The sequence below is a fragment of the Gymnogyps californianus genome, chromosome 5 (genome assembly GCF_018139145.2).
Source record: "Gymnogyps californianus isolate 813 chromosome 5, ASM1813914v2, whole genome shotgun sequence".
NCBI classification, from domain to species: domain Eukaryota; kingdom Metazoa; phylum Chordata; class Aves; order Accipitriformes; family Cathartidae; genus Gymnogyps; species Gymnogyps californianus.
Window position 1 is genome coordinate 30,172,058 of NC_059475.1, and position 27,848 is coordinate 30,199,905.

At 39.6% G+C, this 27,848-nt stretch overlaps 1 protein-coding gene across 5 annotated transcripts; it reads right to left on the reverse strand.

The window, feature by feature from the left end:
* Positions 1-26,860, reverse strand: VPS39 (VPS39 subunit of HOPS complex). Of its 5 annotated transcripts, none has more exons than XM_050897109.1 (26): positions 26,755-26,860; positions 24,917-24,982; positions 23,527-23,591; positions 22,669-22,711; positions 22,045-22,095; positions 21,529-21,623; positions 20,180-20,275; positions 19,386-19,478; positions 17,638-17,821; positions 16,985-17,105; positions 16,500-16,620; positions 15,554-15,683; positions 14,228-14,370; positions 13,214-13,357; positions 12,498-12,639; positions 12,125-12,211; positions 8,708-8,781; positions 8,000-8,098; positions 7,624-7,741; positions 7,011-7,139; positions 6,419-6,521; positions 5,420-5,465; positions 4,647-4,796; positions 4,350-4,484; positions 3,659-3,750; positions 1-2,524 (listed from the first exon to the last, which is right to left on the reverse strand). In XM_050897109.1, the coding sequence occupies exons 1-26, from the start codon at positions 26,825-26,827 to the stop codon at positions 2,449-2,451; spliced, it is 2,676 nt and encodes an 891-aa protein (XP_050753066.1). In that variant the 5' UTR covers positions 26,828-26,860; the 3' UTR covers positions 1-2,448. The 5 variants fall into 5 exon arrangements, with proteins under 5 accessions (XP_050753066.1, XP_050753065.1, XP_050753069.1 ...); XM_050897108.1 differs by having other exon boundaries at positions 20,180-20,278; XM_050897112.1 differs by lacking the exon at positions 22,045-22,095 and adding an exon at positions 24,035-24,067 and having other exon boundaries at positions 20,180-20,278.
* Between the last annotated feature and the right edge of the window lie 988 nt (positions 26,861-27,848).

Consider the following 27,848-nt stretch of genomic DNA (forward strand, 5'->3'; position numbering starts at 1 on the left):
ATAAGTATATATTTAATGGTATAAGACTTTCAAAAACATTATTCAAAGAGAGAATACAAAAGTGGTTTTAGTAGGTTTTTGAGAACATTCACAAGCATACTATAAACTTGTATATTTAAAAGCCAAAGTTGAGAAGTGATGACAGCTCTTGTAAGACATGGCCTCATTTGAATTACACATATTAAAGCAGGAGTGATACTGGGAGCCCCTGCATTGGGTCTGACTTCCAGGAGAAAGTGAGGACTAATATATTAAAAACAAAAAAATCTACAGCAGCCCAGAGAAGCTTAACTGCACAATGACTGAAACACACACTGGTTCACAATATTTATTACAATCTATTGCTTTAGATAAACCTGCTGTATGGTTAGTAAACCCAAACCACATTGTAAGAACCAACAAAAAAATTACAGCACAAACCACATCTCTGTAAAAGGTATGCAATGGAGGTGAACAGAGGCACAACCTTAACCGTGTAAGAGCACAATGAAGATCCTCATATGTGAATACAGCTCTCCTGGTAGCAGATAATGAAGGTAAATAAAAATCAGACTAACAGTACTAAACATAAGATAGGTAAAAATCAGAGCAATATTGTTATATCTGTATACAAAGAATACAGGGCCTTTTTAAATACCCTTCTTTCATTCTCAATGACCTGTAAACACAACTCTCCCAAACCATCTTCCCTCTGTACCTGAACTAGTATATAAAGATCTATACAGAATGTGCAAATCCAATATAAGTATTTTTAGGCTCTCTTCTTCAAATAGAAGAAATACAAGGTTAAAAACATTAACACCACAGATTCCCTCTACCCAGCCTCTGCAGAAAGACATCAGTAGCAACACTGCCCAAGACATCCAAGTACAGAAGTAGCAAAACACTGGACCAAGAAATCCATAAGAATGCATGGCATATGAACAATAAATACAAACACACGTGGAAAGGGAAAAAACAAACAGTTATCAAGGAAAACTATTAACATTGGCAAATGAAAGTGAATTAGGACTCTTGTCAGCCTACAGCAGATCTGTTCCTAAAAAACACTCACATAACAATGGCTTGAGTAAACCTATAATGTTAACTGAGATCCAATTACACCTTAGGCAGACAGGCTTTATTCATCTACTGGTTCGTTAAGAGGTGATATCTGGTAGTTACATGCCATGCTCCATACTATTTAATAATTACATATTTATAAGTATTGCTAGACCAGGATGTTGGGAGTCAAATAGCCACTCTATTGGGTTATTTGCTACTGCTGCCTTTTCATTACCACTGCACAGATTCCTTCTGCACTGATCAAACATTTTAATATCCCTCATACCAATCTTCTATAGATTAAAGTTTGTGGAAAATTAAGTTAGACAAAAATATTACAGCCTACAAGGAGTATGGTACAATCCAGTTCTTTCTTGTAGTTAAGACTTCTGGCCCAAGAGTAACTTAAGAACAGTACCAGCCTGAGCAGAACACAGTTCTAGAGCATGTAAAAGAGAGAGATGTTGAAATAGTCTGGATTTGACTTCAATGCTGGAAAGTGAACCAGAGACCAAAGAACTTCTATACACAAATCTCAAGTGTAGTCAGAAAGCTCAAGCAATAACTATAGTTCACTCCTTTCAGAAGTTGCTTTACAGGGTGTTCTTTGCTTTTTGGTATGAGTGCAGATGTGAACTTCTTAGAATAGTCTCTGAGCTTCCACTCATGCTAAGAGTGAACATATTCAGTGCAAACAACACACAAGTTAATTCAATTTACAGCTCTCAAACTAAAGTAAAAAGAAAACAAATGCTTACTAGTGCTATCTACTGTTTGTCTGTCTCCTGTAGAACTACTTCTTATCAGAAGGTCAGGTGATAACACTGAATATCAATAAAAAGATTCCTTTGACCAGCACTTAAACATTCCCATTACTGAGATGAAAGTAAAATTATATTTTCTAGGTCTAGAAATAGGCACAGAAGCCTCCTCTATGCCAAACAGCTGGCAATCTCCATGCAACACTGATACAGCTGCAAAGACTTTAAAGGAATTTTCTTTTTTTGAAGAACTATTTACATACAAGGCCAAATCACAACATTGTCACACTAAGTTGGTAAGTTTTATAGTAAAACTTGACTTGTGGTGAACGCCCAACAGTTGTCTAACAACTTATTCGCAAGGTTGGAGTGCAATACAAAACTCACTACAAAAATCAGTTTCTGTTCTTCATCTGAGTACTGAGAGGTTCAGTGTAGTTGCCAGCACTATAACATCATGGTTAAAGTAATTTTCTAGTAAATCAATATTGCCGGATAGGTACAGTCAGTCCACAGATACAAATGACTTCTGCCCAGTGTAAGAGAACCTAGCAACAAGCCTCAAAAATCTCAGAGGCATCAACTTCTTAAGTCGTCAGTTCCGAATTTCATATGAATGTTGGGATTATTGACTATGACAAGGTCAGGTGTCCAATGTGTTGACTTCTTTGGAGCAGAAATAATGCACAACTATTGCATTAGGGTATCGAGCAAATGCACTGTAAAGAGATAGAACACAAAAATCAACTGTCAATACAGACAAACAATTTCCCCTATTCAAACAAGAACATCCAAGTTGTGCAGAATCAGAAAAAGATGCTTACATGGAAGTGACACTTTCTTCTTTAAATTACAGCCTGAATATATTTTTGAGAAAACCAGACAAAAGAATTCTATAGATTTTGTAAGAGTTTCGTTTAAAAAAAAAAAAAATCTATTTTCATTTCTATAGGTACACTTTACTTGGAAGTCACTGGTAACAATTTAAAGACTGGGTGACATGCTTGCCCTTCAAAACCTTGTTGAACTTAACAGCATTAGAAAAATCCTAGACAACCAAAAAAATACTGCATATGCAAATTTAAATTCTGATGCTACATGCTACACACAAGCAGCAAAAAATTGAATATACACAGCAATAAGTATATTTAGACTTATGTTCATTAAAGTATTTTGGAAAAAGAACCTTTCTGTATCATTGTGAATGCTACTGGTATCTCAGAAGGGTTCACATCAACAAGAGAAACAATGAATGAGTTCAAAGAGGAAAAAGAAAAAGTGCAAATAAAATTTGCATTCTATACTAACTAACCCATAATTACCTACCAGGAATGGCAGAAGAAAAGTTATTGGCAGTAGAATTAGTTCTACTTTTAGATGTCCTAAGATAATTAGGCTACAAAATGTAAATCAGCCCAAGCCATCAGATATAGAAAACTATTACACATGTATCTCAAACTAAGATTCTTTATATCATCCTTCTTAATTCTAGTTAAGCAGCGGGTAATAGGCAGTGTTCTTCGAAAATTTTCCAAATTCAGTATGAGAAGCGATTTTCTGCCTTCTAGAGCTGTGAAGTAAGAAGTCTTATGAGTTTCTGAAGGGACTTTATTCTCCTTTGTTGAAAGTAGGATTAAACTCTTGCAGTAAATTTCATTGACTAAAGCTTTGATGTTTTCCCAGCCACCCAGTCGAGCAATGTAATTTGTAATTCAAACACTCTTCAGATGTCTCCCTTATACTGCTGTTCTCTGCGTATATACACATTCCGAGTTTTGCAACATTCTTAGTTTAAGTGTACCAGATTCATATTTGATTCAGTTTCCCAAGCTTTAAGGCATATGCTCTCTCACCTGTTACCTATCTTCTTTTTACATACAGTGCACACCTTCTCCTCTGTAATAATGCACTTCACTTGCTGATGCAAGATCCGCTCTTCCTGGACCTAAAGAATAAAAAAAACCGAAACCACCCTTGCTCAAAAAGCAATGCCACACCACAGCTCTCTTCTAGTCTGGTGAAACTGAGAACTGTCACAACATTTAATTTTCAGTGGCTATATCTACCTTAGCAAGTTGTACAGCACAAAAGAAGCAGGTCTGTAGAGCAGAGCAGGTGGTATTGAACACCTGACACCCACACTATATGAATTGCATGATTTTACTTTCAATTAGTCTGGTCCACAGACTAAGGCATTCTAACCACTAAGGGGTGTTCAGGTGAACTATTGAACTGCATCATCTGGTTTAGTTTATTTGAAAGAAATCCAGTCCATGCTCTCCGAGATCATCCTGCAATGCACACCAGAGCACAGTGAGTCCAGAGACTCACAGCAAAGACACAGACCTCATCCAAACTACAATGAATGTACTCGCCATCTCCTGAAAAAGGGACATTCAATCTACTTGACACACATCTAGTAATTTCAGGTGCACTACAGCACCATCTAGAGGATACACATTCCATATAAGGAACATTTAATTTAAATATTGAACATCTGTTTTAAAACACCATTCCAATAAATGACAGGTGGTGGGTACTCACCCTCAGAAATTCTGCATGGAGAAGATTCTTGAGTACTTGATTAAATCTTTTCTTCTGAGCATTTTCTTCAAGGACTTTCTCTAAGAAGATCCGAATCTCACTAATCTGTGTATTTGCTGGAAGTAGGTTTATTGCCTGGAGCAAAATATACTTAGTTAGGAAAAATTAAAAAGGAATAGAGAACAAAACAGAATAGAAATTGACACATTTAGCTCGACACTGTTACAATCTGTTCGCTTGCCTACTCAAGTACCTTCTGTCACCAGTACAAACTGAGTACTTACAAGCCTTTCTTACCTTGGTGGTATCCAGTTTGCTGTGATGTAGTTCCAAAACCTGCAGAGCAGCCTGCAGATTGGCTTGAGGCTCCAGCACTTCCATCTTGATTGGTCCCAGGCAATGAACACTAGGTGGGGAGAGATACATCCGGAGCAGTGACAGATAGACCTGTTGCACACAAAAGGAAAGTTCTGAAACCACTGCACGCATCCTCAACTGACAGTGCTGGTAGAACCCAGCGATGGTACTAGTAAGGTGTACCCATGCCCTTCAAAAATCTGAAGTGCTCATTTAAACAGCTCTTACCTTAAAACAACAAAAACTGAAAAGTACCAATGATGTTCAAGGCCTTTCAAGACTTGCATTCTACACTAAAGCTTTTCTACAAAAGTAGTTTTAATCACGCCTCCCTCATTTATTTTACATAACTCATTTACAACCTTTAGAAACTAACACTTCATCTCTTTTTACCATTAACTTTTCTGTAGATGTATGTGGAATACGCACACAGTATTTTGTCTTCTGAATTTCATCAGAACTTTAGCTACAGAATATATGCTCAACTCCAGTGATACAGTAACATTCTCAACAAAAAACAAATTTAAAAAAATAAAAAAACCCCAATCATCTAGTAATTCCTAAATTCCAAGAGCTTATACATAGGTTCCTGTCCACCTACACAAACGGTGAAAAAGCCTATACAGAGCAAAAACTTTAAAGTCCCTAACATGGTATGAATAGTCTAATACATCCTTACTGAAAAGGAAGACTGCAAAGATGAAGCTACTTACATCTTTGTTGCCATCTTTGTTTCTGTCATAATGTTTATGGCAGTAGCTAGAACAGAGAAGAATCAAGTGAAATGCAGGGACAGTTTTGGAACCCAGAGAATCAGTCCACAGAAATTAACATTTAAATGCTTTGATTACTGAAGTTATCTAAGTTAGCTGACCATACATCCGATTCTGATCAATTAATCAAGTTACACAACAAAATTACAGTTTACTCCGCATTACAATGCTGAAAAAGGAGGTTTTGTGCAAGTCTCCCACTTCCAATCAATTTAAAAAGCTTTAATGCAGAAACCAAATTTAATTCAGCTGGGTAAAAAAAGGGAAAGAAGAGGTCTCCAACATATCATAGCATAAAAATGTATGTGTAGATATATCTAATTACTGTATCTGAATCACAAAGAGAAGGTGTTCATTAGTGTACACTGCATACTAGGGTTGAATGTCCTCTAACAGGCTGAAACTAGCTTTAAAAGAAGCTATGTTGAACAGGCCCCAATGTTCAGATATACCTGCCAGTATTGGTTAATTCTACTTTCACCAAAGTACTTTAGATTCACTCAGAAGGTTCCCTGGCACGATACGTCTAGCAGAATGCCATATCCTTACTAGAGAGGATTCTGCTAACTGAAGGAGCTTAACTTTGCATCTGGGCTAGTGAATGCCTCTCCAAAGAGAAAGGAAGAAAAACAACATACAGAAGTTCACAAGCTAAGGACGGGTGGAAACAAAGAATTCATTGATGACAGTCATTGCTCTAAAGTGCAATGACAGAAGAGCACGAAAAGGTAAACCTCAAGGGGACGGCATCATCATCTGTAATGAACAGATACATGGAAGAGCCTAAAAGACAAGAAAACATGGAAACCCAGAAGATTCTGAAGGCTTACAGTGTTCATGCTCCACATACAGCAACATTTCACTACACATCCTATCCATAGGGCAGTGAGCAAACTAAGTCTTGCAATTAAAAAAAAAAAAAAACAAAACCACCCTTACTTCTCAGCCATGTTGGTGTCCTTCAAAATATGAACATAAATAAACAGAGCTTGTTCATGCTTCCCCATACGACCCAAGAGCAGAGCACGTTCTTCTAGGAGACCTAGTGACAGCATGAAGGATTAGTCAACAGCTGCACAGAGAAATGACAACATAAGCTCCATTAGTGACCAGACTAAAAGAAAGAACTATAAACTGTAGTCTGAGCACACGTTAAAGTTACACTGAGACTGTAAGTCTACTTCACACTAGTCTCATTAACATTTTATGAATTCTTAAGTAACCTTAAGAAACGACAAACTTCAGATCTGTTGAGCAATTCAGGCTCATCAAAAAGTTAGGCTAAATATTTAAGTGATGGGAGATGCCACAAGGTCTTAGGCCAACAGTTACAGGAATCCTGCAGAGACTGGTAAACCCTACTGTGCCAGCAAAAACAGAGTTAGCATACACTATACACACCAGTGGCCTACAACTACAGATACAGCCATCTTCTCTGTTTCTAGTTACCATGATTCTACAGTAAGTTAGGAGGTTTTGCTGTACAATGCAATAAGCTAGGGTTTAATTAACCTATGAAAACTGAACTCACCATCAAAGGGGAAGTCACTAATTAGTCGACTAGGTTCATACCAGCTAGACTTCTCCAGAAAAAGTAGAAGCTTTTTCCGGTAATCCCCCAAGTCTCCTCCTTCCTCCCCAGCAGGCACTGGAGTTTTATCTATACGGAAGAAAACAACATAAGCTATGGTATTACAACTGTTTCACTACACTAGTACACAGAAGAAGAAAAACAAACAAATCATTATGAGCAGGAACCAAATGCTGATGAAACTGTTACATGGGCTGGGATTCTGGTGCACCTGCCAAATTACTTCAGCTCCTTAAAACACATCAAGTGGCAGGTTAAACAATAGACTCAGTTATTCAGGACCCTTCCCTACCCTTAACATGCAGAATTCAGGGAGCAGGAGCTGCCATTCTATTTAATCATGAACAAAGTGTCACTTGGTCCCTTAAGGTCTCTAGGGAGGCAATAAACTAGGCTTCCCTACAAACCCACAACTTTTGTTGCTCCAGTTCCTTCATCACTTGGGATATCTTCTTCTGGATGTGAACAGGGAAGGCTTACAGCAATACACTGTGAAGGCTCCCCTGTGCTGTCCCATGCCCCTGGTCTTCCCACCAGAAAAGGCTAAACATACCCGCAGGGAAAGAATTGAGATATTCTTTCATTAAGTCCTGCACTTTCTCACAGTACAGCTGGATCAGACAGTTGTGAAAGTCTGCACCGGTTTCTTCCCAGACATGAATGATGTGTTCCTGTAAATACACATTCAGGTTCAGTTATAGATACTTCCTCTGGGAAGTAATTTGTTACAAGCAAGCAACAGTTCCATGCTTGCCTTTACCAAGCTTGACTTCAGGATTTCATATATTTCAATTATTTTTTCTTTGCACAACTTATGGCAAAGTTAGCATTCTTTGAGGCAGCATCATGCTCCAATGCCTGGAGAACTAAAGCCTTACACGTAACATGTCGTACTGAACGTAATGTGCTAGTAGAGGCTGAGTTCTTACCAGATAAGGAATAGTCAAGCTTTTAAAATTTTCTATCAAGAAACTGAGCACTTTGTCTCGTGGCAAAGCTTCCACTTCAGGGAGGTCTTCTGTAAATATCTGTTAAACAAAATTTCATTCACAGAATGGTGATTTTTTTAAAATTTAAGTGCCACAGTGTATTTTCTCTGAGGCACTGAAGCCCAGCATATGTCCAAAGACTAAGCCCAAGAAGTATAAAAAAATCTGAGCAGTTTATTCAAGCACTCAGAAGCTATCTCACATCTGAAAGGATTAACAAACATCCCCACTTCTGCCTTAGTTAACGCTCTTCTTTTACAGTGCCCAACACCTCTCAAATACAGGGAGTGAATTCTATATCAGAGAGGAAAGGGAAAATAAGAAAGACAAATTAGCACTTGACATTTAAATACTCAATCAGGCTCTTGTGCAAAAAGCATGACATCAACAACATTAATGTTGTATCAAAGGTTCCTAGCTACTTATTACAAGATAAGGTATTCCAAGAATGGAAAAGTGTAAGAAAAACTGAAAGGCTGTCCTGCTCTATCTACTCCTAATCTTACCACAGTACTGAACACAGAAAACATAAATTATATATTTAACTGGATTTAGCATTAATACATGGCTTCTTACATTGAGTTCTCCCAATTCCATACACTGCACTAAGAATCTCAATGGCAAGGTGCCTGTTTCAACCACACTTACCTTCAGTCCATCTTCAGGAAAATCCCTTAGCACCCAGACAGAATAGGAAAATACCAAGTGCAAGTTCTCTGTGCCTGGAATACAAAAAGCAGCAGCGCTCAGTGTTAAAATCCTAAAGATCTATCTACTCACAACACAAGCAGATGTTTTCAAAGCCAGCAAAGCTTAATTTATAGGAAGAACCCGGTTTGTTTTTCCCCCCCGCTCAAGTCAAGCAAATCACACATTCCAGGCTAAAGCCACAATTTCATTACTTTGCAAACATGATTTCAAACAGAAACAAGAATTAACTCAAATACTAAGCACCACCAAACAAACAATTCACACCAAAACCAAGCTCAGTTGCCTTAATCACATTACAAAAGTCTTCCCTTACAATTTGTTTTTATTAGGGTAGAAAAAGCATTGTACTTTTCACTTGTGTAACTTCCTTCAGTCCATTTCCAGCCTGCCAGTCTAGTGACTTCTATAGCAAATGGTCAAATACTTCATAACAAGTAGTAAAGCATCATAGTACTGAAGTAACTGGCATAGAAACCACATGACAGGTAATAACTTTTCAGCTTTTAAGAAAATTTAGGACCTTTCTCTTTAAAAGAATACTTTCATTTGGACAATTTGCTTCACAAAGTTTATAAAACACATTAGGAAAACATGACTTTCCCCTCACCCTCCTGATGAGAGCCACTGAGGCATTCACTGCCCGAACAATGCAACAACAAAACTATACAAGAAACAGAAACCTACACCAATCCTACAAAAAGGCAGCCATTGTTTGCTTTTCTTCATCCCACAATATCATCAGGAGTAAGTTACTTTTTAAACATTTAAAATAAGCAGCTTTTTCATAGTAGCAGTATTTTAAAAACCAGAATATGAGTGCTATGAAGTAAAACAATTCAAATAGCCCCCAGAAGAGCCAATTTCAAAGTTTCAGAAACAAAACAGTAACTTGGCAAATGGCACTAAGGTCATGGGTCTGAATTTTGCTGAACTTCAATTAACTTTCTGAATTAACAGGTCATTGTATGGCAATGGGTTTGCTAGCCTCACTGAGAAAATTTAAATAAAGGACAGGACAAGTCATGGGAGTAAGTTCTCATGTAGAACAAGAGACACAGAAGAGAAAGCCTAACTCCTTATAAACAAGTGTGAGATTACTTAGAATAGCTCCTTTCCAAAGCACTGATCAAGTTGCCTTTGCTGAAATCACAACCAAATCAAGCATGAAGTTACAACCTACTCAAAACACTCAAGATGGCAGAAGGAGAGGAGGAACTCCAAGTAACTACCAAAGCTTATAGATCAGAATACTAAAAGGCCAACATCACATCACACCACAAAACAAAACAACTGGCTCCCTCAGCACATAACATTCAGCTGCATGGGGATTTACACTGAAGATCACAGGCAAGGATGTTTTGTGCTGCTAGAATTAAAGCAGACACTGAATTTCTAAACTTTCTCAGCAACAAATCCCTAATTTGAATATGAGCTATAATAGGAAGAAGTTCTGCATAACACTATTTTAACAGATAAAGAACGGTGTAATACAGAAAACTATCTACCACCCAATCAAATACATAGCTCTCCTCTGCCCACCTCTGCACAGATAAAGTATATTTTTGATGGACATGGCCAATCACAGAATTAACAATTAGTATTTGCTTTGATGTAATAAATAGTAAGTGCTTACTCTGTTGACACATGGCAAGTATCAAATCCAAATCAGTAATACATACTTGATGACTTAAAAGACCACAGCTACAAGCCTGGAGGAGATTTTCTCTAATTATCTAAGAACTATTTAAGAGCATTTCATTAAATGCCCAAAAACCTGTAGACAAAGAGATGACTAAAGAAGAGCTTCCACTTCACTCAGAATGTAAGTGAAAGCATCTAAAAATAGATCCCACACAACTAAAATTAAAAAAAATTTTTTTTTTTTTTAAATCAATTATTACTTAGATTAGAAGCTCATAACTACAGAAGCCTCACCAAAGGGCGGGTAGAGGGAAAAATCTATAGAAACCCCATAGCCTGAAATGCTTTTATCATCTTATTTACGGGACTCCCAGAAATGACACTTATCAATTAATCAAGGCAGAATGGGCAGTGCAGTTAAAGCCACACACACACAGTGTTACATTTCTGCTATTTACTTGGGGGCGAAATCTGCAAGTGACACTAGTGTAAAACATGCCATTTATTAGCTACAGTTAACTTTCCATGTTATTTCCACTGTATTTCATTACTCTGAAGTGAACAGACTCAAATATCCTTTATCAGTTTTAAAGAGCTGAGCAAGAAGCATACAGGAAAACTGATTTTCAGGAGGTCCTGAAACAGAGAAGCTCCAGAAGTCTACGAGAAATTTAGCAAGCTGCCAAGATTTTAGAAAAGTATTCCAGACAACTTGGATAATTACAGGTCTTAAACATCATCAAACTCAGGTAAAACAAATGAACAGCCAACATAGGTCCATCGAGATGAATTTATCAAGATGACAGAATTATTTTTTAAATAAAATTAGAAGGGTTTTTTGTAAAGCCGTATGCTGAATATAACATACCTACACTTCTCTAAGAAGAGTGACACTAACAAATTATATCAATGAATAAGAGGTATAAGAGAGAGACACGGCACAAATGGGAAAGGTCTCAATGTCATTGTAAGTAATGTATTATCATTGAATAAACACGTTGCTAACAGAAGCCAGCAGTTCTTAAAAGAAGTAATTATAAAAAAAATACCAAATTTTGCCAACAGTATAAGACTAGGAGATGAACAAAGTTATTTCCCTCAAACTACTCACTCCCAAACTAGTAGTGTGATAAAGAGTTGTGCATTTAGAAATAAATAATATTATTGGATGGGAGGGGACTATTCTCAAAAGTAGCAAAACCAAAAAAGGACTTGGGAGTTCACAATGAAGAGTCAACCAAGCAAGTTCCTACCATGATGCTGTGACCAGCAACTACAACTGTCATGTCATCATCTAGATCTACCTAAACAAAGAAAACAAAAACTTTATAGGATTCTTCGTCTCAGGAAAGATACTACAAGCCCCAGCAACTGGAAGTTAGACTTTCATCTGGAAAGTCTAACCCAGAAGTTAGACTTTCCTTTTGTCAGTGATGGTAAATCATCACTGGAAGAAAATTCAAAATACTATGGCACATTTTCTACCAATGGAAATTTTTATCAGAAATAAGGAATGTTTCCAATAAGATACCCAAGTTTCAACAAGATGCTCGTGAACTAATCCTTGAAGTTTGCATTATGCAAGAAATCAGACAAGATGACAAGGACACCCTTCAGCTTGATAGTCTCTAGAAAGTTGCTGAACAGTAGAATAACCGCTAAGCCCAACAAGAGTAACACCTTCACAAAAACAATGCTGTCCTTCACACTCACCCAAATGCTGCAGATATTGCACTGTCCTCTCATGACCCTTCAAAGGTGAGTTGGCTTTCTTTGACTGATCCACCAGTACCTGTAATGCTTTCAGAACAACAAAAAGGTTCATTCCTTTGTAACAAGTATCATTCCAACTTGAACCACAAAAAAGCACATTTTTCCTGTTCTGCTACTGGAGACAAAACAAAGTTTTGTTTTAAATACACAGACCAAATGGGTAACAGGAACAAAGACCGATTTAATCACAAGACAGACCCAGAAACAGTCTCTCTTCAGAGTATTGCCTACTCACTGAAGACAAGTTAAAACTCAATACTAGGAATACATGCTCCTATCCCTTCTCCTCTTCCCACCCCAACCTCATACCTACCTTTCTCATGCAGACCTTTCTTCTCATACAGTATTATCAGCTCACTATACTTGTGTGCCTTCTTTAGTACATGCTCACTCTCCTCAATATGGCAGTGATTGTTCTCCAGACGTAGCAATGGTGCCACCAGTGCTACATTTGTCTGCAAGTAAAAAGGGAGCACTTAAACATACTTCTAATGTGCACCTCCTAAGCTTATAGTACAAAACATGAGTTGGAAGAGAGCGGGAAGAAAATAATAGCAGCCTTATAGCATAAGAAACGACAGTTTAACATCTTAGAGCAAGGCCCATCTTCATTTCCATAATTTGTTGGGACAGAAAGAAAACAATGTATCAGAGCTATTCCCCTTCAAGAATAGAGGTCAGCTTTGAGAAACATTGTTGACAGCAAACATCATACTCTCCTGCATTTAACAGTACAAGGCAGCACAAGAAGCATTCATTAGAACTTCAAAATACACAGACATGGCCACATTCTTTTGACAGAGGCAGCAACCAGAAACGGACACATCTGCTTTGTTCCATGAAACTACTTCCTGACCAGTGAGCAAACTAGCTAACACCAAAGTTCCACAGCTTGTTTTTAGACCAAAGACAGGCAGTTGTGTGAGAATGTGAAGTAGCTCCTTATTGTCCTCCTTAAACGTTTCAGCCTGAAATTCCAAGAGAGCTTGCATGGTAAATGAAAGGCCTCTAGGTCAGGCAGAAACTCACATGGAGGTAACACTTTAACAGGGTGGTATCAATGATTTGTAGCAGCTTCTTTTTGGATTTGATCGTGGGTGTTCCTTCCATGAGGGGTGAGGTACTGGACTGATGGTCAGAATCCTTTAGCTTCTTCACCAGCTGACTTCTTTTCTGCAGGACATCAAATGAAATTTTAACAGGAAGAGGCCGCGTATTTCTCCACTCCACCTCAGCAAATATAACCCACCAAGTAAAAAGACTAAATTAAACCAATTTAATAACTTGTTTTAATCAATTGTTTCCTAAATAATTTTTATTGTTACTAACTATTCCACACATCACCTTTCCAACCACATTCAGGTGTATACATTTGTTTTGCAAATTTATAGTTTTGCAAGATGTCCACAGTCTCAAGAAAATAGTCAGAAGGAAACTGTTAACCTGAACAGAGATATTTTAGAGAAGTCAGGAGACATTTAAAACATCTGGAAAACAATTTAGGTTTGCAACTGCTGGGCACAAAAATCTACCCTCCTTCAGACACAAGTTTCCTTTTAGTCCAGTAAGAATGGCAACAGAACAATTCAGATTCCAGTTACAAAAAACTAAAGAGGACAGGAAGTTACAGTACCCACTACCTCCTGTTCCACCTTTTAATGCACGCTTTTGACCTGTCTCCTGGATAGAGTGCCCTCCACAACAGTCACAAAACAAAAACAAAAGATCAAGAGCTCAAGTCGTCTTCAGAAGGCTACCAGAAGTAAAATACTGGACTCATATTCAGATCTAATTCATAAGTAAATTTTGTCCAGTCCTCATAAAAGTCACATGTGATGTCTCCCATGTATCTGTGGGGCACCTCATGTCTTCCAGCTCCCCCTTCTCAGGAGCTGCTGCCAGTTTCCAACCATGAAGACAGCCCATTAAGGCTAGCATGACAGAGCTGGAGTAGGCATACTGCTTCCTGCACATCAAAGTTAACCAACAAAGTATGCTAAAACTGAATAACCCTGCTCTAAAAACAGACATAGGAGCACTCACTTGAGTTAGGTAGTCTATCAGAGCTAAATGTGCCTTCTCCAGCTCTGCCCCAGAGAGCCCCGGCAAGGGGTTAGGATACTGTAGCTGTTTCCTGTAATCTGTGGGCAGGAGGTCAGGATACAGACCCATCACATGAGTGGGATCTAAGCAAAAAATAACTAGTATTAGTAACCATTCATAACATTATTTTTGCAAACTCTTAATTGTATGTAATCTTTGAGCAAGCTTAGCTTTCCAACAGAGTTGTCCGCAGTCAACTTGTATGTCCACAAGGTTCCAGATAACAAAATTTGCTTATTACAGAAAAGAAGCTAAAACAAGGCAAAAGAAGCAAGAGAAAGACTGTTTCAAAGTCCAAGCACAAGATCCAACCTGTGCACTTGGCACACCTGGAGGACAAGCCATTATTATAATCCTCTTACTGCTCTTCTTGCAGAATCCCAGCATTAACAACTCTGACAGTACCACAGGATTTCTAGGAACAAGCAATGTTATAAGAGAAGACTTACTGTTCTTTTGAAACAAGAACTGAATAGCACCATCTGCAACTAATGAGCACCTGCTTTCATCGACTTTAAGCAAATTCAAAATTACTGCCCTCTAATTTAAGTTCAAAGTATTTTGAGTTCTCAGTCCTTTTCTTTCATTGTAGTTTTCCAAAGTAAATATGATGTTAAGTGTCATCAAAACAAGTAAAAGTTCCACGTTTAAATGCACATGGGACGTGCTGTCACCAATAAAATAATCTCCGTCTTAAGCACTATTCTATGGTACAGTCCAGTCTTCAGGTGTTCTTCCAATAATCCTAGTACGAACCAGAGGAATAGCACCAGAGACTATTTTGACTTCCAAAACCACAGAGAAGTTTCCTGGCTTCAGCAGTTTGGTCCATTAAAGAGGAAACAGGGTTAAGTGTCCTCAGTTTGATCCGAGCCCAAGGATTTAGCAAATCTACAGATGCTCCTCATTTTTCATTCCAAGCTACAAGTAGGCTTTTGGCAGCTGCTGAAACCCTCAACTTCAAGGGTCTGTGTACATGCTATGCACACTGTAAAATAGCCTACAATACAAATACATTCTGCACAAAGGGCAAATTCATGATTTAACTTAACTCACTGACTTCAGTTAATTAAGTACTATAACCAGTTTCACAAAAAAAAGCTAAATAGCTGCCTAGGCTATTTGCCATTCACAGGGGACTGGTCTGCCCAAGACACCACTGTTTTAAAATAAAAACAAAACAGAAAAAAAACCCCACACAATAGTCTGTCAGCTTCATTTCATTCCTCCTAACCTAGGTATCTCAATGCCAATCCAAGCATTTACCTGTACCAAGCTTGGCAAAAACTTGCATGGATTCATCAAAGCGCTTCTGGCAGAAGAGGTTGAATGCAAAGAGGTTCTTTATGTGGTGAATTTGTTGTCGCTTCTCACTATCTGAATCATCTTTCATTTCCTACACACATACAAATTAACGAACATTAAAAACTCTTGGGCCTCTTAAATAAGAAGGAAACACTCTACAGAAATAACATGAGTATTATCCTTTGGAGAGAGTAAGAAGAAAAAAGATAATCTTCCAAAGTGAACACCTCTGATGGCGATTCTCAGATGCTGTGTTTATTGTGTCACTGAGATAACCTGGAAGGTTTGAAAGCCACCTCCGGTTATCTATATACTAGCTCTATCACAGCAACTATCTCTTCGCTTATTTGCCTTTTCAAAATTTTTTTTCAAGTCAGCAATACAAAATACAATTAATTCATTTTCATGTAGTTCCAGGGAAGTTTCCGGAAACCAGAAAATCCTAAACCAGCAAGAGCAATATAATTAAACGTACTGCTTCAGCATCTGTAAGAAATTATTATGTTTCAGGAGTAATATGGAGGGCCATTACAAAAAAAAACTGGTCATTTCACAGAACAACACACACAACTCCAAGCAAAACTGTTTACAAACAGTCTGAAGACTTTGAAGTCCAACTGACTTCAAAGTCTAAAAGAAGGTAACCGATTAAACAGCTAAGAGAGATAATCTTTCACATACAAGATGATACCTCAAAATCTAAACCACAATAGATCAGTATGGAGAAATGGCAGCACAAAACTAAAACTTAAGTCAAAAAAGGCTAGAGTTTACCAGTTTGTGCAAAGTGGACAGTAGGGAGGTTAAACTCGCCAGACTAGCTACAGTCAAGCAGAAGGCAAACATCCTTTCGTGTACTCTTGCACAAGTGCATCCACTGCAAACCCCAAGGTTTTTGATTACTTACTGCCAACCGCAAAGCCAACTCAAACTGCTTGTCCTGCAGAAGCTGCTGGATCTGTGTGGCTATGGACACCGGAATGAGCCGCCAAACAAAGTGATTACTTGCCACATATATAATATTTGTGCTGTAAACAATGCAAAAAGGTCAGTCACTAAGTTCCAGCACTGAGAAAGAAGCAATACCCTATCTGAAAAAAAACCAATCCTGGTTAATACACACATGGATCAACCAGATACAACGGCAACTTGAACAATGCAGAAAGGACAAGAATGTATCTCCAGTGATCAGAAATTCCCAAAGACACTCAACTCTATCATTTACCCCTCAAGGTATGGCCTCCACCCATCTATTCATAAAAAACAACGGACTGTTTCAATGCTACTTCTTAAGCTGAGGGAGTCAGAAAAGCTCTTCCTCTCCCAGTTTTTGAGAGTGCTACCATACACCCAGACAGCCTGACAAAAGTAATGATCAATTATACTCAATACCCTCCAGAGGTGATGAAGCGTGGCCTCTGCAGCTCGATACTCTGTACCAGCAGCCGGGGTTTAAAAGTGCGGATCTCCACATACCTCGGCAGAACAGCAATGATGTAGGGAGGCTCGTGTTCTATTAGTGAAACAAGTGAAAAATACAAGTTGATTGTTCTCAAGTGTTCCTTGAAACAAGCCATGACTTAAAGTAAGGCTTCTCTTCAATTTTTTTTTTTTCCCCTTGAAATGTGTCCCTTTTTTGCTTATTAAAAACAAAACTCAATGCCCAACACTGACAGCAATTTGCTAGTAAGACTACTACCAGGCTTTTTGTTCATCTTTCAACATAAGGAATTTCTATGGCACTCAGGTGCCCAGAACTACTACAGCGCTTTAACACACTACCTTCCATTTCAAACCTTGTCCCTTTATAAAAGGTATGCAATATGCTTATTTTCTGAGGAGGAGACAGGCATACAGACTACAAGCAAAGAAGGGGAAGAAACAAAAATAAACACATGAAACCTTCCACAGAGTACAACCTGAAATACTTTAGAAACTGTCACACTCCAAATCCAACTAGTTTCTAAATACCAGGAACGTAACAATTTTGTCATACACAAAGGAGTAAAGAAGCAAATTTTTAAAAAATTACTGCTAATTCTCACCCATGGCTATAGGAATATCTGTCCAATTCAAGGCACATTTCTGAGTACAGATCCCTTCTTCGTTGAGCAGAACTGTCAGATCATCTTGGCCAACTGCAACTTTTCCATCTGCTACAGGAGCTACCAATGGTTCCAGCTGCTTCCCTGTGGGAAACAGTTCTTTGATGGATCCTTTTCCATCCACCTAGGATAAAAAAAAAAAAAAACAAAAACACCTGTTTTTCAAAATAACCTTTATTTCAAAGCTGCGTAAGACCAAAGCCAAAAATCCCCTAGAGGGATTTACAACCCAGACTAATCACTAATAGGACAAGTGCAATTTTAAAGAGTAGCAATAAAATTTTCTGCATATCATCATTTATCTTGCTTATACATCATTTGGAAATAAAGAATTAATACTTTCGTGTCTGAGATGATGTATTCCTGTTACTATAACAGTAGCTGAGCACATAGTTCATACAGGTTTATAAAATGCCTAGCACAGTAGCAACATCAGTTAAAGCGTCCAAATACTTCTTGGCGTAACCAGAGGATTTCATTTAGGCCAAAACTTTAACATGGTTTTATTCTGTCATGAGTGAGCCACATAAAAACCAAACTAAAAGCCTAGCAACCTGCCTAGCCTTTTTCCCCTGCCCTAGCCACTCATTCTTGTGGCCAGACACTGCCCAGGGAACTGAAACCACCAAAAAAAAAAAAAAATTAAAAAAATCCAAAGAGCTGTTTCATGAGCTGATCTAACAACTCACTGCCACCAAAATGGAGAATCCTTCTCCTTCAACTCCAGCTACATGTTCCTGTTGCTTCCCTTGCATTATAGCTCAAGCATTCTTATAAATCAACAGCTAGCCAGCAGAAAACAATACCATAAAAACATGGGGGGTTTTTTTGCCTATTTAGTGAAATGAAGCCATTCAAGGATGGGCCAGTCAAGCACCAGAGCCAACCCAAAGTAGACACTTGGACAGCAAGTCTCCACTCTGGTTGCCTAAACAGCTGCACAACTACTCATATCACTAGAATGGCAGGAATCAACATCTAGGAGAGGGCTGCAGAAAGGCATCACTTCTTTTGTGAGCAGTGTCAGTTTGAAGTGACTGTAAGAACTACTATGCAGTTTTTCTGTCGACTACAGATCAGTGTTGCCACCCATGTACGTACACATGTGGTGCACCTCATCTTCATCTCATTTTCCCATAATATCAGCAGAAGCCAATTGTAAAGGCAGAAAACAGAATCAAACATAGCTGTCAAATGAAGCATAAGTGGAAACTGTAATACTAAATTAACGACAGTAAGTTTAGAGACTTTCAAACTGAAACAACTACAGTTCAGCAAGAGAATCAAAAAAGAAAAAAGGTTAAGCTCCACTGTCTGCCAGATAAGAAGATATTCTTGGTCTTTTTTCCCTTTTAGAGCTATCTCCTTTCTTAATACATTACATAAAATGCAAACTGAGCTTACACAGACTGTTCCCAAAACAAAATATATCTTTTCTGATGCCTTTTTTCTGCAAAAGCTTCAAACACTGGTTTCAACAGCAATAAACGGAAGATCACTTCCTGACAAAACATCAGTTTAAAAGGACAGACTTAGACTGCCCTTTCCAAAACCACACATAGCAAGAGTACCAGATGCCATTTTTCATAAATGTCTGTTAGCTAAATGCCTGAGCACAGGAGCAGCCTCCATAGTGTCTACTGCTATCCAAATCTTCTTAAACACTGTATTCCAAACCCCAGTCTTACCCGTATCAGGTAATAGTCCCTCTTGAAGCCTACAAAGATGGAGTTTTCACACCAGGCCATAGACTTGGGTACATCAGGTACACTGAAGTCTCCCTGAGGAAAACAGGGAAAACAGGTTAAAATGGCTGTTACAAGAGAAAAGCAAGTCAAATCTGGCAACACAGAGTGCAACAGGCAGCACTGTTGTTGACACCATATTCCCCACCACACATGCCCGACTTCTGCTGGTCAAGGAATGGCAGCATTCAACTAAAAGGCTAGATTTGTGCACAGTGAAGAGGTGTGCTCTCAGTTAGCTGGTAACTTCCTAGAAAAGCAGCGTAGCTGAAAAATTCTCTACCCATTTCCATTGGTTATTTTTATCATTCTGGTATTCACAAGTGCAGCTCTCTATGCTTGTTGTCAGTAACTACCTTCTGACATAGTGACATACCTGGAAAACTTTGAGTAGAAGTGGACCCACTTCCATAGTGTTACTGTTAGGTATACATTTATAGAGCCTGCACACTAATACATTTCACTGACTTACAAGTGTACTACAACCAGAATGTTAAAATATAGAACACAGTCTTTGATTTAATTTATGAAACTGTATTAATGCCATTAATTGTGATTTCAATCATGTATTTTAACCTTTATTTGTTGCTTCGTTGTTAAATCACTGCAGAACCAACTGGAGTCAATGCTCTGAAAGTCAGCAGTGCCTCTGAGTAATAGGGACTGCATAGCAAGCAGTAAAGAGCAACTACACGCCCTGTTGAGGCACGCTAAACTACAGACACAACACAACTCACCTGTAGTTCATGGAACTCTCTGTCCTTCCAAAAATAAAGTTGTAGCTTCTTCCGCACTGCCACGCACATTCTCAGCACCTCTTCCCCTGTATCTGACTGCTGTGAAAACAGACAGGCCTAACTCATAGGCACTCATAAACTAAGAGGCAAGTAAGATAATACAAGGCCAAAAGAATCCTCAGCCTGAAGCAAAGCTGTCAGCTGAAGAGCAGCTTTGTTCATCCACACCAGAAGGGCATTCCCTAAACAAGGAAGCACAGAGAGAAGTGGGGCAGGATACTGAAAAATGAACTTTGGCAGGGATTGTGACGCCGAGGAAATACAAAAAAAAAAAAAAAAGCGGACCAAAGACATAGACACACACAAACAGAAGATAAGTAGAGAGCTATCAGCCCAGCCCTGAAGACTAGGAAAAATAATTTGAACTCTATGCAGTATAGTAGAGGGGAGGAAATGGAACAATGCAAAGAATGTGTTATACTGACAGATAAAAACATTAATAGCTGTTTAATATTCTAGTCTATCGGAAAAGTTTCCTGACAAGAAATACTAGCAAAGCTAAGTGCCTGTACACACAAACAACAATGCACTTTGGAATGACCAGATTTAAAGGTGCTCTGAAAGACATCACTAGTTTTAACACCTAGAAAACCCTAAGTACTTATTAGAATATATTTAACACTAAGCTCCCATGGAGCAAAGAGAAAAAGTGATGAAGAGCACTAAGCCATCTCTTCTGGTTATGAATAAGGTTTCTGAATGACATGGGTAGGCTCAGAAACTCACCTGGATAGAAATGAGTCACTTAAATAAACCACAGCATATGAACAGAGAATTGCTATACCTTATGGAACCATTTTATGGCTTGAATCTACCACAACTGCCCTGGGACTCCTTGGGCCAATACAGTTTAACAGAAACAAAAATGTAACAAAAACAGTGATGGAGATGCTTGGCGAAGGGAACCACTATGAGCTAGTACACTGGCAATTTAAGGGAAGAGAATGGCTTTTATACTGAAGAGGACCTTTCAAAAAAGAAGACAGTCAAAGTTACTAGAGGATAAAAATGCCCTGTAGTTTTGTATCAGGAGGTCAAAGGCTACAATCACAACAGGCACAGGAAAATATCTTATGAAGCACAGGAAGAAAATAAAGGTGACTACATTAAAAATTGTTGCCTTAAGCAAAGCTTCAACATCCAGTTGGTAGTAATTTTAAAAAGCACTAGTACCCAAGCAACTTGCATGTAACACAATATTAACAAACCTAATCTATACAACAACATAAAAAAAGTTATCCTTATTACAAGCAGTAAGGACATCTGTGCCATTGTGTTCCTCCTCTTACCTGAAGATCACAAGTGAAGAGAGATGCACCTTTTGCCTTGGAAACTGTGGTGATTTGTTGAAATGTCAACAGGTCGTGGACATAAATGTTATTTTCTGTTTTAAACAAAATTCCAATTATTATTCAATATTTAATACATGTAAAGCTCATTGCTAATTCAAATAAGTTACCACATTTTATGTTTACGTAACAAGAACTTGTGAAACTAAGAGCTGCAAGAAAGGAGAAGGAATGTTTTCCCAAAAGCTGAAAAGTGCTAAGGCACATACAAAGAGAAAACAATAAATGCAGAAAAGACGACTAACACCAGCGTTGGTAAAATTACATGAAGGAACTGAGAACAGGTGCTAACCAAGCACAGGAAGTGGGAGTGGAAGGGACAGCACGCAGGCCAGAGCAGAGCAAGTTCATGATGGAAGACTGTATGAACAAAGACCATTTTGAACTGGCTCCTGAAATTAGTGGAAAGTGAACAGTTGTAAATGGAGGGTACTGTGGTCAAGTTTTTGTACGCACGAGGACGCAGGCAGCAGAAATCTACACATGCTGGAGTCGGAAGAGCTGGGACTTGGAGATCATAAAGAAGGGAGTAGCAACATAAGCAAAAAAAGACATAGGAAGATCATAAGGTTAAACAAATATAGTCAGAGATAAGCAAACTTAGATCTTCCACAAGATGGTAAGAGATAGCCATCTGCATATAAACTGAATTTGGTGTAACACATCAACAGCAAGTTTCATACGTCAAACAAGTTTGGACAGAAGTTTTAGCCCTTATCATATGGTGCACACACATACACATGCATGTATGTATATATGTGTATATACACATGCCAATACAGACAAACTATATACATGTGTATATATACACACGCACTTTAGTGCACGTATGTATTTTTTCATTTTTAATGACAAAACTTAGCGTTAATACTTTGTTCTCCAAGCTGGCTTATGACAAGCAAGCTGCTTCTCAATCTATGCTGCATAATGCTTCCTCTGCAAAGTAAAAAAGCCCAAATCCTACACAATGACTTTTCAACAACTAGACTACCATGCAGGTGTGTGGAAAGGGTGCCACATTCAGCCAAGTAACTGCATTGAGAAGAGCTCATTAAATATTAAAACATTTTCTTCACTTACCTAATAGACTGATCAGAATTTTAAACTGAGAAACAACATGAATCTGAAAGAAAGAATTCTATTAGTGACTCCATTCATAAACTAAATCTCTGAACAAGGCTTGATTATAGATAGTCTAAGAAAATTCATCTTAGGTACTCTCAAAATACCGAAAACAGCAAGGCAGCTATCTATGCACAACCTTCCTCCAGCTACTGCAACCCCTTTCACTCACACTCAGTTTTTACAAGCTAGCACATAGAGCTTGCAACCTAAGCTGGTAAAAAATGCTATAATAAGTGGTATGTTACTAGTACAGAAGTACTTCTAAAGGATACACAGTGTTGCTGAAAGAGGCTGCATAATCCTTGAGGTAAGTGCTTTCCCGAGTATCAATATAATCGATGAGCAAAAGTTCTCCAAAAAAAAAAATGAAACAGTAGTAAGACTGGCAGTAGATAATCAGTTACTTTAGTTCTAAATACCAAATAAGAGGAATTACACTCACATTCCTATAGCATTTTATCTGAGAGCCAAATTATATATTACAGTCTGTTGGTGTATTACCATCATTTTTACAAATATTCTCAGTCCGAGCAGCTGAAGATTTACTGCTAACAACAGCATTTCAGTAAAAGCCAAAAATAAACCTGTAAGTTTCAATTCTTTGCTTTCTGCTTTAGCAACCAAACCAAGCTTATTCCTGTTGTGGGAAGAGTAGGCAAAAACACTAGGCTGTGCCACCTCTAGAAGAATCTGTAGTTTTGGGGAAATTTTTTGTTAAGCTTAGCAGAGATTCCAGAAGTACATTTGATATTTCATTTCTTGGCTGAAAACACTGGAAAACTGTCCCCACATCAAGAAGATGGTATTTCCTACCTGCTGAATCTTTTTTGAGAAGTTCTTGTTGGATTTCTCTAGTGTCACTTCAAATCTATTGCAACCTACCAGAAAGATTTGAGAGAGTATGTAAACTGAAGTTGCCCTTAAATTTATGACTATGTCTTACACTAAATAGATTACAAAGAATTATGAAAGCAAACTTGGCCACTTAGCACTAGAAGAATGACTCTAACATATCTGTGCTATCTTAATAGCTAAATGCATCAGAAGGTCTTGCTACGTAGGTGAAAATGTAAATTACACTTCTTGTACACACTGAGGACCTCATCAATAGTTACATTTTTGCCTTGCTGGAATTTTAGATTACAAGAATTATATTTAAGTATTTTGAAATCCAGAGTTACAAAGATACCCATAAAGGCTTTATCCACACCAATCAAATATCAGCAATTTAAATTGCTAGGGAGCACATCACTGCAAAGTAGACAAGGAATAAACACTACACCACAAGGGTTTAAAAGGAGTTTTAGGGATAAAGACTTACAGACACTTTCTGATGACATAACCTCTCCTGGCATTGATGCAAAAAAGGGGGAGAAATTTACCATGTGAGATAAGACACTAGCAACTCAAGACTAGCATGTTCTGATTGGAATAGACAGCCTACAAGTTTCAGAAAAAGCAAGCTGAATTCAGTCTCTAGAATCCAAGTAGCTACAAATGAACATCTTTCCCAGAGCTGATGAACTTGGAAACAGATGTTTGGTTTTTCTTTCCTGTCCCACACTACACAACGTTACTGTGTTCAATAACATCAGTTTCTACATAATAGCAGATAATGCAAAATACAAATCTGTTTAGCGAAAATCGATTTGAACTAAACTGAAAATAGAATAGTTCTATTTGTAGCATCTCTAGAATAGACTATGCACACTTACGACTGTCAAAGAGGCAGGGAGAAGAGTAAATACATGACAGAACTAGTTAGGAGGGATCCCTCTTCCCCATCCCTTGATGCTCATGGACCCACTGAATAAAGTTGCTCTTTCACTAATCCAGTCCTTCATTAACAGAAGACAAACATCAAACCTCTGGCAACTAGCACACTGCACTGCTTTTGTGCATGTTTGTGCACTGTATTCACAAAAATTACACTAACTTACTATACATTCAAACATATGGAGACCCGATATAAAACATACTTTAAAACAGAAAAAAAGGCTGACACTACTTGCTATCTTTCTTGCACTTCTGATAAATGGTATGTACACTTTCACCAAAGATCCCACACAAATACTCATTAAACTCTATGCAGGAAAAAATCAGCAATTAAACATACTTGTGTTAACATCACTACAACCTCTTGAAGTGCAGGAAATAAAAATAATGTGATCAACTTTCTGTGCCATTCTTAAAATCAACTTACCTATGTCTTTCTTGATCCTGTAAAGTAGAAGATGCCCTTGTTTGGTACCAACAAGGAGCCATTCCTCTACAAAGACGGGGGAGAAAGAGAGTCTAATTAGTTTGTTGAAACTAAACTAAGACCGCCATTCCCAGCCAAGTTACATTTATCAGAACACTTGGAAACTCGTTTCAAACACCAAAGAGGACTTTCTGTGGCGACTACACGCATGTCTCCTATCATCTCTCTGGTGGAAGTGCTTGGAAGTAGCTTTCATTCTCAGGACAAGATGGCCAAAGATCAAGCAGTAAAACAGAGAGCACAGCCTAGACATCACATCCCACTTGTTTATACAAAGGTAAAGAAGCAAACCACTGCATCTTTTATGCAATCAAGAGAGGCAATAAACTATTCTTTAGACATTACTATCTCCCAGAGAGGAACAATGCTACATAATGGGAGGAACTGTCAGGAAGAAAAACAAGGAGTTCTATGTGGGTTTGTGTGGGTTTTTTCTAAATAGTCAAGTTTTTATAAGAACTCTCTGAAATAGTCAGCTACGCCTGGAAGGACAGTGGCAGCTTTGCTTAAGTGGCATTTGAACTGCTCAGATGACCAACAGTCACTCAAGATTTATAAAAGAGAACTTTCATATACAAACTCTGTGACAGAGTTTCAGACTCTTCCTATTTACAGCATTTATAGCATACAAAAGGCATAGAATCTTTATTGGGTCATGAAATATGACTGAAATTCTTCCTCCTTGATGAAGATCATATCAGAAAGAAGCATACACAAATATTTCTTTCCACATCTAGTACTCCCTCATTACCAAAAATACTTGTATTTTAATAAAATCTTGTTTCCTGCAAGACCCTTCTTCCACTATTTGGTAGAAAAGTTGTAGAGACAGAATTACACCTCTTTTTACACAACCATACTGTCATAGGCTTGCGGGTTTAAGCTTTTTTCTACTTCAGCAAAATAAATGCTTTCAAAGAGATAGAAGACAAAAGCCTCAATGCAGGAATAACAGTAACCTGTCTTCACATTTCTACTACACAACTGTAGCATAAACAAGCCATGTTTAAATGTGGCACTACTATTCAGGTTACAGTTTTGTTCTTAAGACATTTTAAAGGGGTCACAATTCCACAGTGTCTGCAGGTTTTTTTAATTACCAATTTTGTGCTATGGTAGTGTATCTGATGGAAAATGCTCAAGTGGTTTGAAAAGCCTTATCAAGCCTTATCATTACGACAGCCAGCGCAATCACCTGACCAAAATCTTGACTGTCAAGTATGCCCAAAAATATAACCTACATTTATATACCACTAACACGTGCAAACAGATTCTAAACCTAAGACCTGAACATACCACTGGCTTTCCAAAATAAGTTTTAGTCAAAACAGAGGGAACGCTTTTTAGCAAGAAACTAGCCGACCCGCAGTTACAGCCCTGGAAATCATGGCATCCTCCTCCACAGCAAGGCTGCCGCCGGGCGGGCGGGACTGCTGGCGGCAGGCGACCGCCGGCACCCCCGCAAGCGGAGCTCGGCCCCGGCAGCCCCCCTCCTGCAGGCACCGAAGCCAACGCAAGGAGCCAAAACAAGAGGAAACGCTCCCGCGCTACCCGCACGCCCCGGCCTGCGAGGTGGCAGGGCCACCGGCCGCCCCACAGCCGCCCCGGGGTACAGCCGGCCGGGGGCCGAGCCACGCAGCCACCCCCGGCCCACCGCAGCGGCAGGCCGCGGCAGGCCCCAAGAAGGGCTGACGGGGCGTCCCGGCCGCCCGGGATAGGAGCGAGGAGCGGCTCGGGCTGCGGCGCGGGGCGGCAGCGCCGCGGCCCCCCCGGCTCACCCCAGGCCGCCAGGCAGTCGATCTGCAGCGGCAGCTTCTCCAGGATCGGCACATGCTCGAAGGCGTCGTGCATGGCAGCGGCGGCAGCTCCGCCGGGCCCGGCTGCCACAGCGCCTGCCGACCGGGGAGAGGGAGGCGCCGCGGGAGGCTCCCCCGCTGCGCGGCGTCGGCAGAGGCAGAGGCGTCGGCAGAGGCAGACGCGGTGGGGCGGGGCGGGGGAACGGCACCGACGGAAGCGCCGCCGCCGCCGGCCCACAGCTCCCCGCCCTTCCCGGCAGCCCCCGCGCCCGCCCCGCCGCAGCTTCCGCGCCAAGGCCCCGCCCCCGCGCTGTTCCCGCCCTCCCCTCGTCCCTTCAGCGCCCCGCGGGCGGGTGGTGCCGTGCCAGCCGCGGCCCCCGTGGAGGGCCCGTCACGGCCCAGGCGGCTCCGCCGGGCACAGAGCACCCGGGCCGCAGCGCAGTCCTCACGCCGGCAGTCCGCAAAACAAGCGCTCTCCCTGCCGACACCGAGAAGCCCGCCCCAGCTCCTGGGGGCCCGGGCACTAACGGGAAACGTGGGTCAGCACGGCCCGCACCAACGGCCGCGGGGGCGCGCTCCCTGTCCCTGAGGGGACTCTCCTCACCCTGACATAACCCTTGTGCATCTTCATACAGCCCGAGAAGGGGATAGACTCTGACACGCTCATTTTTTCTTCCCACAACGTTAGTAGCAGAGGCATCAGGTTGCCATTTGCTAACATAAACCATAGCAGGTAGGAAAGTCACCCTGTGTACAAAGACAAAAATCGACCTGTGTAACTTAAGGATGAGAACAGCAAAACATCTCTTGCAAGTAAATGTCTATTTTTGGAGGTCCTAAATTTTACTTTAATGAACTTATCCCTATGAACCTGGCCAGTGGAGTTCAACTTCCAGGAGGAAATCTTTACTTCTCACCTTATCCCTTCCAGAATAGGCCATGGTTGCATTTACTTTGGCCATGGAGAGGCACAACATTCACCGTCACGGACATAGAAGCTGAACTAACCAAACCAAACTAAAAAAGCACACGGTGCTAAGTTCCCTGAGCATCTTCACCAGAGACCACTGTTTTAG